At 38.5% G+C, this 13163-nt stretch overlaps 2 protein-coding genes across 2 annotated transcripts; one reads left to right on the top strand and one right to left on the bottom strand.

The window, feature by feature from the left end:
- Window positions 1-614: 614 nt before the first annotated feature.
- Window positions 615-4368, top strand: LOC103933044 (sulfite exporter TauE/SafE family protein 4). Its single transcript, XM_048567528.1, has 12 exons — window positions 615-912; window positions 1070-1229; window positions 1714-1914; window positions 2014-2075; window positions 2277-2325; window positions 2445-2500; window positions 2600-2686; window positions 2915-2965; window positions 3118-3357; window positions 3464-3557; window positions 3650-3790; window positions 3892-4368. Exons 1-12 carry the CDS (start codon window positions 745-747, stop codon window positions 3972-3974), a joined length of 1392 nt encoding a protein of 463 aa, XP_048423485.1. The 5' UTR covers window positions 615-744; the 3' UTR covers window positions 3975-4368.
- A 1212-nt stretch (window positions 4369-5580) lies between these two features.
- Window positions 5581-9241, bottom strand: LOC103933043 (SRSF protein kinase 2). Its single transcript, XM_009342695.3, has 4 exons — window positions 8645-9241; window positions 7444-8409; window positions 6395-6442; window positions 5581-6324 (listed from the first exon to the last, which is right to left on the bottom strand). Exons 1-4 carry the CDS (start codon window positions 8843-8845, stop codon window positions 5884-5886), a joined length of 1656 nt encoding a protein of 551 aa, XP_009340970.2. The 5' UTR covers window positions 8846-9241; the 3' UTR covers window positions 5581-5883.
- Between the last annotated feature and the right edge of the window lie 3922 nt (window positions 9242-13163).

Below are 13163 nucleotides of genomic sequence, written 5' to 3'. Positions count from 1 at the left end.
AAAAACCTTACTATGACAATGGCCATAGGATTTATGTGAGATTAAATCCTTACCGTTGCATTCTTTGGCCTCACTTGCGTTTTTAGTATTACGTTTTTCATTTGATTATTTTTTAATTTAAAATATATTTTCCTTAACGGATCGATTTATATTACCCGTTAAAATTAACAAGTCAAGTCCTGGTTGGGTCATATTGCCCGTTCATTTAACAGATGTTACACGTCACAACCCGTTGCGATATCGGGTATGTCATGAAAACAACATGAACATATATAGAAAACAAGACACAAATGTCAGGTTAGTAACTTAGTAGGGGTGCTAATAAAAAAATTAAAAATTGTAAATTAGTCGTTCCGATGTATACGAAGCCAACTTGAATTGGCATACATAATGGAGTAAAAACAAATTCAATTGTTTCGCATTTAATCAAATATTAACTATTAACTTTACATGGAAACCCAATGAAGAGATTCAGAGAATATCTCCTGGTTTGTCTCAAATTGGTAAAAATTATAATTCATGAAAATTAATTTGATTCCTTTTTCCATTTTGGTGTCCTGGCTGACCCATGTGGCTGGACTTCTCTCTCATATATTATGCACGTTGTTTCTCACATTGTTCAGTAGGAGACAAAGCAAATAACGTATCTGGGTGCCAAGCAATTGCAAAAACCAGGGCTTTGCAGTTATATTGTAGTGATTATCTTGTGGTTTGTACTGACAAGATAAACAACCAACGAGTTCAATGGCCACAAGAGGCTTAGTGCTCTATCTTCTCTCAGGTTTCTCTGTGGCTGTTTTCTCTGTGCTCTTCATCTCTCACCAATATGATTACTACTCTCCCCAAATCCGCCTTTCCAATTCTCTCAGTTCCAATCTCTCCCACTTCTCCACCGCCGATAAAGCGTGGCCTGTAAGTCTCTCTCTCTCTCTCTCTCTCTCTCTCTTAGTTTTCTGTGTTTCTGTATGTGTGCACATGCGGTGCGCACACATCCAGACGCCTTTGTATGTGTGGAAAATATGAAGTGTTGCTCAATGGATAAAGGGTTTGTTTTGTTCTTTGAGTGCAGGAATTGAAGTTGGGTTGGAGGCTTGTGTTGGCAACAGTGATTGGATTTCTGGGTTCGGCCTGTGGGACGGTGGGAGGAGTAGGAGGGGGTGGAATATTTGTTCCTATGCTTACTTTGATTGTTGGATTTGATACCAAGTCAGCCGCTGCCCTCTCTAAATGTAATTTCACTTCTCTCTCTACCAATTCCTTTTTCCTATCTTTGTTCTGCATATTTTGAGTTTCAAAAACCACCCTTTGCCTTTGCTTTCCATTGAGTTCATGATGTCAAAGTCTTCATTTAAAACATGTAAAATGAATTCCAACCCGAAAGGATTTTCGCACTCTCGTGGTGTGTATCCTTTATAGATGTTTTAGCCCTTGGATTAAAATAAACGAAAAAGTGTGTCATGACTTAAAATAATGTGAAAGTGTGAAAGCCATTACTCAGTTAGACTTTTGGTATGATTTTAATTTAAAACAACATTGATGTCCAAAAGAGTGGGTACTTGATTGGTGCCTTCCTGCCTCCCGTTTGTGTCTCTCCCAAATTCTGAATTTTTTCCCTTAACTTTATCTTCTACTATATATTACTTAATTGTGAATAATGTATATTTAATTTAATCAAACAATTTGGTTTGGTTTGGATTGGATTGGATGATGCAGGTATGATAATGGGGGCATCAGCATCATCAGTGTGGTATAATCTGAGAGTGCCTCATCCAACAAAAGAAGTGCCAATTATAGACTATGATTTGGCCCTTCTCTTTCAGCCCATGCTCATGCTTGGCATCACCTTGGGTGTTGCTCTCAGTGTCGTCTTCCCCTACTGGCTCATCACTGTCCTCATCATCATTCTCTTCCTCGGTCTGTAAAAAGTTATTCACTACTTCTTACCCAACCCAATTTCATATCTTATTTTAATTTATTAAATTTCTTATCTTTTGTCCTTTCTAATTGTATCAGGGACTTCATCAAGGTCTTGTTTTAAAGGGGCTGAGATGTGGAAGGAAGAGACTATTTTAAAGGTCAGAATTCTTTTACAATTTAGACTGCTAGTAATTTAACGATGTTTACACTTCGTTCATTTGTAGCCATCTGCGCTCCAAATTGAATGTTTAACATGTACCCTCCATAGGCTAAAAGATGGGTGCTAAATCTGAAGTATTTGAAGATCATTATTGAAAGAGACTGGTTTCATTGTGCATTCATTTCTGAATTTTTTGCAGAAAGAATATGCAAGGCAGCAAGAAGCTACAGTGAACTCTCGGGGCGAACGTAAGTCACAATTAGATCTGTGTGACTATGAGTGCCTGCGAGTGCGTATTTATATATTTTTTCTGTTCCTGATATGGAAATCTACTGTTTTTTTTTTTTTTTTTTTGTGTAAGGTACAGTTCTAATTGATGCACATTATGAGTCATTACTTCCAAGAGAAGAGAAATCAATGATGGTGAGCAAAATATTGATGGCCCATAATTTCAAGTGTTCCATCTTCTCATCTCAAGTACTGAAAAAAGCCAACTTTTTTTTTTTTTTCTGTCTTCTTCAGCAAATACTAATATTCAACCTTAGATGGGAAAGAGTGTTGGTGCTGGTAGCTTTATGGGTTCTTTTCCTACTTCTTCAAATCCTCAAGGCAAGTAATTCCCCTTTCCCTAATCTGAGGACTTAGACGCGGCATGGGCACAGGCCACCGTGGTGTACCTATGCCAATCTACAATCCCATGTGCAGAGAACCTTATACCTGATAGCATACGATTAACATGGGACGCCTTGGTGGCTTTGTACTCGTGACATGTAAAGCTCCCATGTGACTGCATGATTTCTAAATGCTAATAAGTTGATACTTTTGAATTGAGTGCAGAATGATGTAACTGCTTGCAGTACATGGTATTGGGTCCTCTTCTGCTTACAGGTAGGAGAGCATGTCCTACTAGATAATTGCCACAACTTGTTTCTCAACTCTATTCTGATAGGGACACCCTTTTAACCCCTTAATTTTTACAGTTATCTTACCTCTTTTGTTCTGTTCTTTTTACCCCTTCTATTATTTTTATTTCTTTTCAGTTTCCCATAGCATTTGGAGTGTTTGGATATGAATCGGTGAAGCTGTGTAAAGAGTACAAGAAGAGAATGAGCACAGGGAACACAGAGTCAATATGCGAGGCTTCGATCGCATGGACTCCAATTCACATTGCATTCTGTGCTCTATGTGGAATCTTGGGAGGCACTGTTGGGGGCTTACTTGGATCAGGTGGAGGTTTCGTTCTTGGCCCTCTCCTGCTTGAGATAGGTGTCATCCCACAGGTATCAACAATTATGTTTACCTAGTCAATTCCAATTGAGTGTAGCTTGCCCATGTAACTACACGGTACAAGTAAATTTCTATGATTGTTACTGTTTGCATGAACAGGTTGCTAGTGCAACCGCCACATTCGTGATGACATTCTCGGCATCGTTATCGGTCGTGGAGTTCTACTTGCTCAAGAGGTTTCCAATTCCATATGGTATAGCTTTATTTCTGGTCTCATTTATTACTTGGTTAGCAAGCAATGGTAATTTACTAATTTCTTTTTCCTGATGTAAATTCATTTCGCAGCTATATACCTCACAAGTGTTTCGATCTTGGCTGGCTTCTGGGGACAGTTCCTTGTACGAAGAGTTGTCACAATTCTAAAGAGAGCATCAATCATCGTATTCATCCTCTCTAGTGTCATCTTTGCTAGCGCTATCACAATGGGTAAAAACATTTTTTTTTTCCTTTGAACCTAAAATCTCATGTTCTTGTTACTTTATAACCATCGGTGTCCTGATTCCTTGTTTGTGTGTTTTTTTTTCCAGGTGTAATCGGCATCAAGATGAGCATCCAAATGATATCAAATCACGAGTTTATGGGATTCTTGGACTTCTGCAACAGTCAGTGATCGTTGGCTAAGATACATAATGTTTGTATCCTAAGATATGCATCATAGGAATTGTTGGCCAACACCGAGTTGACCAACCCGAATCGACATTGTTATGAAGAAATAATAAGCAAGTGTGGTTTTTTTCTCTGGTCTAGGTTTGGTTGCTTGTTAGCTACTGGCTAACACATGAACCAAAGCAAGTAGTGTTTGATTTGTCTCTAGTTTATATAGATTAAGATTGGTTGTTAGCTCCTGGCTAACAACACATGAAAAATAAGTGTTCTATTTGTGGGGGTTAGGTTAAGTTGCATGTTAGCCACTGGCTAACAGCATCATCTCAATAGACCTCTTGTATTCCTTCTCTAGTTTTACAAATCAGTCTTAAATCGTGATAGGAGGTTTCGTACTGATAGCTCGTGAATGAATGTCAACCGTTAATTGTTGGATCAACGCTCTAAATGTATGTCCTTGTTATCCGTCGCAATGCTTTTTAAGCAAATAGTGACCTTGGAGTTCATGACCCAAATATGATTGCTTGGTTCTCAACTCACCTGAAGCCATGGTGGGAATTCCAATTGTGAGAACTTGGACCACAAAAGTGCCAAGAAAAAAAAAACTTGGACCACAAAAGTGCTTCTCCCTTTGTCAGTGGAATTGGACATTTCCCCCTCTATTATTTGTGGAAAAGATGTTGTTGGGAGAAAAATCATAATAGACATGTGGCCAAGATTTGAGGTTTTGTTTGATTGTGGATGATTTTGAGCTTTTGTTTGAATGTTTTGCACGGTAAGATACTTATTTCTTAATGTACCTGAAACGCAAGATGGTACATTACGTCTGTATTGAAATGTCTATGATTAGTATGGTGAGGAAGGAAAAAGTAGAATGTTTTCTTTTTATTTTTATTTTTTTAAGTTTACTTTTTATTTTTTATTTTTTATCAAAAGTAGAATGTTTGTATTCAAGACAAAAGCACTTCCTGGCCACATGGGAGACCAAACGTTTTGTACTTTTGTTATCATGTCTCTTTTGATTTAACTTACAACTTCTTAAATCTAATTTGTATTCTTAAAACGAATCATCAAGAACAATTTTACCCTTGACTCGCATCTGAACAAAATTAGACAAAATTTGGATAAAAAGTAGAATTTGCATTCAAATTAGCTATATGACAACATTGACGTTTGACGCATACCACATTATTAATTTGTCTAATTTAGCCTAACATTAATATCATAATTATTTAAGAATGATACTTGCATCTACGTTTTTACAAATATCATATCTTCATTGTATAAATCTCATAATTAAAACCATTTAATTTCTTAGCCTTTATGTCAAGGTCACCCCTAAAAAAAATCATTCGAATCACAGATGGTCATCCAAATGAATCGATGCAAATGTTATACAGTCAGTTTGTCCCATACATATAGATGCATAAACGAACACCAAGTCAAATGGTTTTTATAGAGTATTCTTCAAATGAAGATTAAGATATTCAACCGTTCCGTCGTGCATTCCCCTACGATTCCCAAAAATTATCTTTTGTGTTAATATTATTTCGAAGACTGAATCTCAAATTAAATTTCAAGTTTTACCAATAACATAAAGGAGGCTTGAAAAATAAAACATTATGGGAATTTTTATATTTCAAATTTGGTATTCAGTAGTACATGAAATGAATCACATTGAAATGAATATTTTCAGAGAAGAGTGTAGAGTGTTTGGCAATTGCGGCTGAAAGGATGTTCCCTTTATAATTGGAGCACCAAATTTCCCTATGCTCAAGTTCTATCATCCTCCTCCCAACCACAAAAAATAAGTTTGTAACTCGAGCCGGAAGCAGTCACACTTTGCCAGAAATTCCGCAGTCGAACAAAAAATCCGATGAAGAGGCATATCCGTAGACAAAACTTATGCTACAACTCTACCTGGATAGATTACCTTCGGCTGCCCTGGAAGGTTTACTACTGGATGGGACATCTTTGACCCGTTTAGAATCGGAATTAATGGCGATATTTCCCACTCCAACCTCCATTGCCTCCCTCTCGTCTTTTTCCCTCTGGTTTTCTTCAGCCGTGTCACTGCCCACTCCTTGTTTTTTATCAGCAGCTATAGATGGTTCCAGTAGCCGAGGACCTGCATTGATCCATGGATGAAGAAGGCACTGTGCAGCAGTAGGCCGTTTCTCAGGGACAAAGTCGAGGATGGGAACAAGGAAGTCGGTTAATTCACTTGCATCTTTCTCGCTGAATTCGTACTTTTCTACCAGAACCTTATTCAGGGGCCAAAAACGCAAGCGACGAATGTGCCTCAAATCCCCGTATCTATTAAAGTAATCTCTAGAATATCGACCACCTAAGGCAATCTGCACTTTACAAATTTAAGTTAGATGAAGTTCAGTTTAACTTCAATAGTGGGGTTTACAAATTTCTCACCTTTCGTGGCATCATTCCAAGAAGCTCCATCATCAATGCTAAGTGATCCTGAAAATATCGAGATAAGGTTACTAGGTTAATAAAATATAGACAAAGTAAAAAGCATCTGCCGAAGTTCAAATTGTTGATATCATTGAAGAAGTCTGTACAAGGAAGGACTCGCAGAAAAGTCGATAAGAAACTACAAAAGAGTACTCTATTTAACCCAAAAACACTGAAAATATTCCCTCAACGCTTAAGGACTAACTGTCAACCAAGGCATGTAGAGAGAAATAATAAAATAACAGCATAAGGCTATTGTAATCAATCGACAGCAGTCAGCAGATACCAATGAGTTACTATGGTCAGCCATCTTTTATTGGAGTTCATACTCTAATATATTCATACGTAGAGATTCTCAACAACCGCTAACAATGCATTCCCCATGGTTATTTCTACCGATGCCAATATGAAGTTATTAATGTAGCAATCAAACTATAGGTGCACTGTGAACAGAAAACATATATAAAGATGAAGAGTCTATATTAATCTTAGCCCTACTGAAAATGTATGAATACAAAGAGTAGGTTGAAGAAGGTATAGGGAAGGAGTATTAAAATGTCATTTCATGGTACAGCCCTCTGTTCATTAAAACTATATCATGGTGAGCAGAGCACTCAGTCATACAAGCTTTTCGGAGGAATTGTTTTCTTATTTGTGTTCTAAAAAAACTGTTTCCGAAAGATTTTTTCAAAGTCACAAAACGTGTCCATTCGTGTATCTTATTCTTGCCAACTGTACCATTAATCTCTTATTACCAGCCGTTTACAGTACATTAGATGTATTTATTCAAACATACGAGAGGAGGTGGGCAGGGGAAGAACAGTAAAATTGATTCGTCATTTCTAAATATGAAGAGTGTATGTTTTGATGGAATCATCATATGAACTCTTCCTTGTGTGAGTGTGATAGCGAGAGTGCTTGCAATCAGAGCAAAAGTGAATTGGAGAATCTTATATCTAATAGATAAGGCATGAACTGAAAATTGTAGTTTACAGATACATCCATACCTCATCCCTGTCAAAGTTGTCACCGCTGTGGGGATCAAAGAGTACATCACCAGTTGCAAGCTCAAAACAAATGCATGCAAAAGACCAAAGATCTGCCGAGGTTGAATATTTTGAGCCGAGGATGACCTCTGGACACCTATACTGTCTTGTTTGGATATCGTTTGTGAACTGTTTGTACGTCCAACATGCATTCCCGAAATCAACCAATTTGCACGTCAGGTCAATTGATGCCAACAACTTCTGCCTTGTGGTGCGATTGCCTCTCTTACTACCCTGACTTCCTGGACGAGAGCCATTTGGCCCACCAGCATCTGATGATCTATTCGCACTGACAGAACTAGTAGACTGGTCTTCGACAGAACGCACATTCAATCTTGTGTTAGGAGATGCCTCTACCTCAGTGGATGTTTCTACATCAGCATCAGCTTCATCTCTATCCACGCACTCTTGAGCTGCACGCTTCGCCTTTCTTCTAATCTTTTTCTTCTGGTTCCGACTCATATCCCCATTTAACACTTTTGCATACCCTGACTCCGATGCATCCTTGTCGTTACCACCCGGAAGAATAAGAGGTGCTCTTGACTTTGTCGGATCCTTGAGCGGGTCTATCATTGACATCAACAAGATATTCTCTGGCTTCAAATCAGTGTGTATAATCGACAGCTGTCTGTGCAAATAATCCAATCCAACCAAAACATGATAACAAATCTCCTTAACCTTATGTAGTGGCACTCCCCGGTAATCACTATACTTAATAAGCGTCAACAGATTATCACCCAAGTACTCAAAAACCATACAAACATGTTGCCCATTCGGACCCGAATGCTTAAAATGGTCTAGAAGCTTCACCACGCATTTTTTATCATCTGGGTCTCCCTCTGCAATCTGTTTCAAGATGGTTATCTCATCCATGGCCGCCTCGGTGTAGTGGTCAGCACTCTTTTGCACTTTCAGAGCAACAAATCTCTGGCATTTTTGTGCAATTCAACACCCACCCAACAAAAACAAAACACATTGGTCATTAATCCTCCACTAATTTACTTAAAACTAAGCATGTCAAAGATAAAAAAAAACCAAGAACAAGATTAAAATTTCAATTACTTTCCCCCACATTCTCAAACGCCTAATACCTACAACCTCAGATCAAAAAGTAATAAAACGCAGTGTCGTAAAAAGAGAAGAGAGAGGGAGAGGAGAGTACGGAGTGTTGGGCGTCCCAGGCGAGCCAGACGGTGGAGAAATGGCCCCAGCCGAGCTTGGTCTGAACGACATACCGTCCGCTCTTGAAAGTGTCGCCGATTCGGACGGCGTGGTAGCCGCCGCGCCGGTAGTCCTCGGTGCCTTCGTCCTCCGACGTGTAGTCGCTGCTCTGACTCCGATCGTCGTCCTGTTTATCCCCCATCTTCTTCCTCTTCCTCCTCACCCGATCCACTCCAAAATCCGATCTTTCTAGGGTTTTTGGGTTCCCAATTGGAAATTGCGATTTGGGTATTGGTGAAATTCGAAATATATTTATTTACATATATACATACATATATATATAAGGGTTTGCCTGGATTACTGGGTCAAGAGAGTATGAGAGTCTTCACAGTTTTGTCTTCAAGCGGCGGAGGGTTTACAACTTTTCAAGCAAAAAATATGAGAAAATAAAAGAAAAAACAAGTGAAAATTGGGTTTTTGATGGTGTTTCTTGAGCTTCAGTGAGATGTCATCTTCGTCGTCGTCATTTTTCAGCGATGATCATCATCCATCTCACCTCTGCTCAGCCACCTTTTTATTTTTCGTTTTCTTACAAGGAAAATTGGGTTTACTAGGTTTTTTACCCAAAATAAACCCAACTTAAGTACCCTTTTATGGACCTCATCAATGAATTCTCCACCTCGTTCAGAATTATTTTTCAAAATGATTGAAAATATTTTTTGTAAAAATATTTTTGAAATAAATCTATAGGCAAAATATAAGGGAATCTTGTAAAAGAACATAAAGTACTTTTTACAATAAACATATAATTAATACTTCTTATACAAAGCACTTAAGTGCTTTTTGAATTCAAATACATTTTCTCTAAAACGATGTCTATCAATGCCAAACCCAATCTAGCCCTCAAGACCTGGTTTGAGATAAAGGCCCGATTTCAGAAAGCTTGAGTTCAATTCCAGGCTCCTTCCTTTTCATCTCCTGGTCCTGGATTTAGCGTGCACAAGAGCAGCACCAACACTTTTTGGCATGCGTAGGTCTGAAGAGGACCATGGAGGTCAGCTTTTGTTTTCCCAAATGGGTGATTAATTTGTTTCTTGAGATTGTGGATTTTGTTGAACCTTAAGATGTGTATGAGCTATTGTAATCTTATACAATGTATTAACATATACAACTCTTTCGTCTCAATAAACAACCAAAATTTCATTACTTGAATGTTTGGTTAATGATTTTGCTTAATTATTAATTTTGGTTTTTTTTTTTTTTTTTAGAACAAATGACACCATTTGCACGAAGGAGGAGGGGTTAGCTTAGCCTCACATAAGGCTAGTAATAATGTGGTTTAAATTCATCTTTTGTGAGAATCGAACCTAAGACTTCTCAGTTACAAGTGAAGAGGAATACCACTAGACCGTAATACTAAGTGACTATTAATTTTGGTTATTGACTCATGTTATAAATTGGTAATAGAAATATGTTTACTGATTCACGTCAGTAAATAGTCAGCAATACTATCATGAGTTTTCTTTTAGTAAAAGGACGACATATATTCATTAGAAGCCTTGAATAGGCTTGGAAGCTTCTTCCTCAATAAGATCACAAACAATAGTAGGAGCTTCATCTAACCAAGTATAATGAGAGCAAAACGAGCAAGTCTATGATAGGTCCATCGATTAATGACAACAAATGTTTCACATCTTCCATGATAGGTCCCATTTGGGAGACATTTGTAGTTGTATCATGCAACGCCAAAATAATCTGGAGTGAGTTACTTTCAAGGATAATGTTGTGTTTTTGGATTATATCCATCTGACTGCCTGATTTGAATTCATTTTTCCTCCTATCCATCCTTAATTTATGGGATGTTTAAAATTGTTAACGTGTAAGGTTTGTGTTCTAGCGGTGATTGAAGTAGCGAAAGAATTAAAAAGGCCAGCATCCATTTACTGCTGGGTTTCTGCTTTTACCGACCTTCTAAAAATGAACACCTGCTGATTTATTTATTAATACTATTATGTAATTTATGAGGTTTATCCCGAGTAAATTACTTCCATTACAACTGAACCTGGTGTCCAAATGGTGGTGTTAAACTAGCCTAGTATCGCTATAGCTTTCCTAGTTATTATATGCAATTTTCTTGAGCTGATTTTAAAAAGTATGCTTTGCAAGTGGGAATTTTGCCCATATGACACTATGTTTCATTCTTGTTATTTGGATATCATTATACTGTTGATTTTGGATCAATATGTTGTCGATATCGTATCATTACACAAACGATATTGTTTCCATTTACTATCAACTCGGTAATGTATCAATATCATGTCAATGATGTATCAATGTTATGTTGAAGATGTATCAGTATCATGTCAATAATGTATCAATATTACGTGGATATTGTATCAATACATCTTTTATAATAATTATGCACTTGCAATTGGGTTTGGAATTCGGGAACATAGTTGTAAAAATGACAGTGGTGGTGATGGGTGGGAAAGGAAGGAATTTGTTTGTTGCAAACAAGGCAAACATAATGTTGATGCTAATCCTAAACCAATTGAAAAGGTAAGAGGGGAGACAGTAAAAGTGATTGCAAGGCAAAAGTTGTGTTATTGAAGTCAATCGGTCGTGATAAATTTGATATAACAATTTTTAATGAGGAACACAACCACCCTATGACAAGTGTCGTACACTTATTTAAATCTCATCGTCGGATTTCCAAGGCAAAAAAAACGTGATGATTGAACAAAATGTTGACACGCCCTGACCCCGATATTCCCCGAATACCAGGGTAGACACGTGCTGGCCGACACCCTAGGGTGACGAAAGCCATTTATTAAGTGCAAATGCTGAAAACAAAGGATAAATAAGGTTTATAAATATAAAAGAATAATGAATATGCAAATAAGGACTGTGTTCAGAGCACACCACTAATCTAGAACACTAAAAGAAAATAATATAAAATTGAATGAAACCAAGAAGTGGGTCCTACACCAAGAGGACTCGAAGATGCCGATGCGGAAGTGCCTGGACGTCGGGATTGTATGCCTCGATTCTAAGTCCTGAAGGGGGCGCAAAACAAACATGAGTGAACCAAGTTGATATATATATAATAAAATAGTTATCAACATACTAACCCCCAGGTTTTATGAAAACACATATATATAATGATAAACATAGGTTTTCCGAAACCTAGCATGTCGTGCAATGTCTCAAATCATAATTCGCATAAATAATAAACACTAGTGAATGTCCGATACAACTCTCCAGGCCCCATGTCGGCTCCCCGTCTCTGAGCAGACAGTCAGAGGAAAACACACTCCAGGCCCTATGCCAACACCAAACCGTCGCTCGGGACGGACCGGATCTATCCCTACGTCCCGTAGCGGAAAGGACCACTAGGTAAGTACCAAAACCAGTGAACATAGATATATTTGAAAATCAACTTCATAGTATAAAGTCATCCATCATCTATACTATAAAGAGGTGTTCTAAACATGTTCTAAATATCATATCGTCATCCATCAGATATTCTACAAGAACATGGGTTATAGGAAAAATAGTAATAATTCAAACAAGCATCAGTAAGCATGTTATCTCGTAAAACGTTTCATAAAACATAATCATCAAATCATGCTTTTCATGTATGCATTTATACTATCAAAACATGCATTTTTAGAAGGGGTCCACTCACAGTACTTCGCCGTCAAAAAGCCACGTCATCTAGCGAAGAAGGAAATGCCACAGATAATCGCCCCTAAGCACATAAACGGTACATTTAGTCAAACTCTACTCAAACGATTAAATTTGGAAAAACGGACATCGGAAACGGGTTCAGGACATCGAAATTAGCCTAGGAGGGGTCCCGCATGAAAACCCAAAAAGTCAACCCGAGGTCAAAGTCAACGTTGACCGTTGACCGGTCAAAGTCAACGCTGACGTTGACCGGGTCAACGGTCAACGGGTCCGGGTCAACGGTCCGGGTCCGGGTCAGGGTCAACGGGTCAGGGTCCGGGTCAACGGGTCAGGGTCCGGGTTTGGGCTTTAGGGTTTGGGTTAGGGTAAATGGGTTTAGGTTTTAGGTGAATTGGGTTTGGACTTGGGTTGGATCTGGATTGGGCCTAAGGGTTTGGGTCTAATGGGTTTAGGGTTAGGTTTTTAAGTGGGTTGGGTTTGGGTAAAAAGGAAAATGGGTTTGGGTTTTTGAACCTCACGGCCCAAGGCCTAATTACAAAGGGGATATGGGTTTGGGCTGCAACCAAGGCCCTAAGGCCTTTGGGTTTGGTGGTCGCCGGATTCCAAGGAGGGGGAAGGCCGGATTTCGGCCAAAGAATTCCCAAGCTCCGTTGGAGCTCAAAACTCAACCAAAACATGTCATTCAATATACCAAATTGAAGCCTCGAAGGTAAGAAATCGAAATATACCCTTGGTTCCCGTCATCGTGGTCGGAGTTGGCCAGAAAACAGCCTGGAAGCCACGGGTGTCCGCCGGAAACTGGGTAAGATTCAAATGAGCATAACTTCTTC

Source organism: the organism of the source record quoted next, unplaced genomic scaffold (genome assembly GCF_019419815.1).
Source record: "Pyrus x bretschneideri cultivar Hongxiangsu unplaced genomic scaffold, Pyrus_bretschneideri_v1 Contig45, whole genome shotgun sequence".
NCBI lineage: Eukaryota > Viridiplantae > Streptophyta > Magnoliopsida > Rosales > Rosaceae > Pyrus > Pyrus x bretschneideri.
This window is presented reverse-complemented; position numbering and strand designations above follow the sequence as displayed.

Bases quoted from the DNA above. Each gene is read 5' to 3' on its own strand.
- LOC103933044 (XM_048567528.1), top strand. From the start codon at position 745: ATGGCCACAAGAGGCTTAGTGCTCTATCTTCTCTCAGGTTTCTCTGTG. The intron at 1,915-2,013 runs GTCTGTAAAAAG...TAATTGTATCAG, and splicing joins CATCATCATTCTCTTCCTCG to GGACTTCATCAAGGTCTTGT. The intron at 2,076-2,276 runs GTCAGAATTCTT...AATTTTTTGCAG, and splicing joins AGGAAGAGACTATTTTAAAG to AAAGAATATGCAAGGCAGCA.
- LOC103933043 (XM_009342695.3), bottom strand. From the start codon at position 8,845: ATGGGGGATAAACAGGACGACGATCGGAGTCAGAGCAGCGACTACACG. The intron at 8,410-8,644 runs GTACTCTCCTCT...CAAAAATGCCAG, and splicing joins CCTGGGACGCCCAACACTCC to AGATTTGTTGCTCTGAAAGT. The intron at 6,443-7,443 runs GTATGGATGTAT...CGATATTTTCAG, and splicing joins ACAACTTTGACAGGGATGAG to GATCACTTAGCATTGATGAT.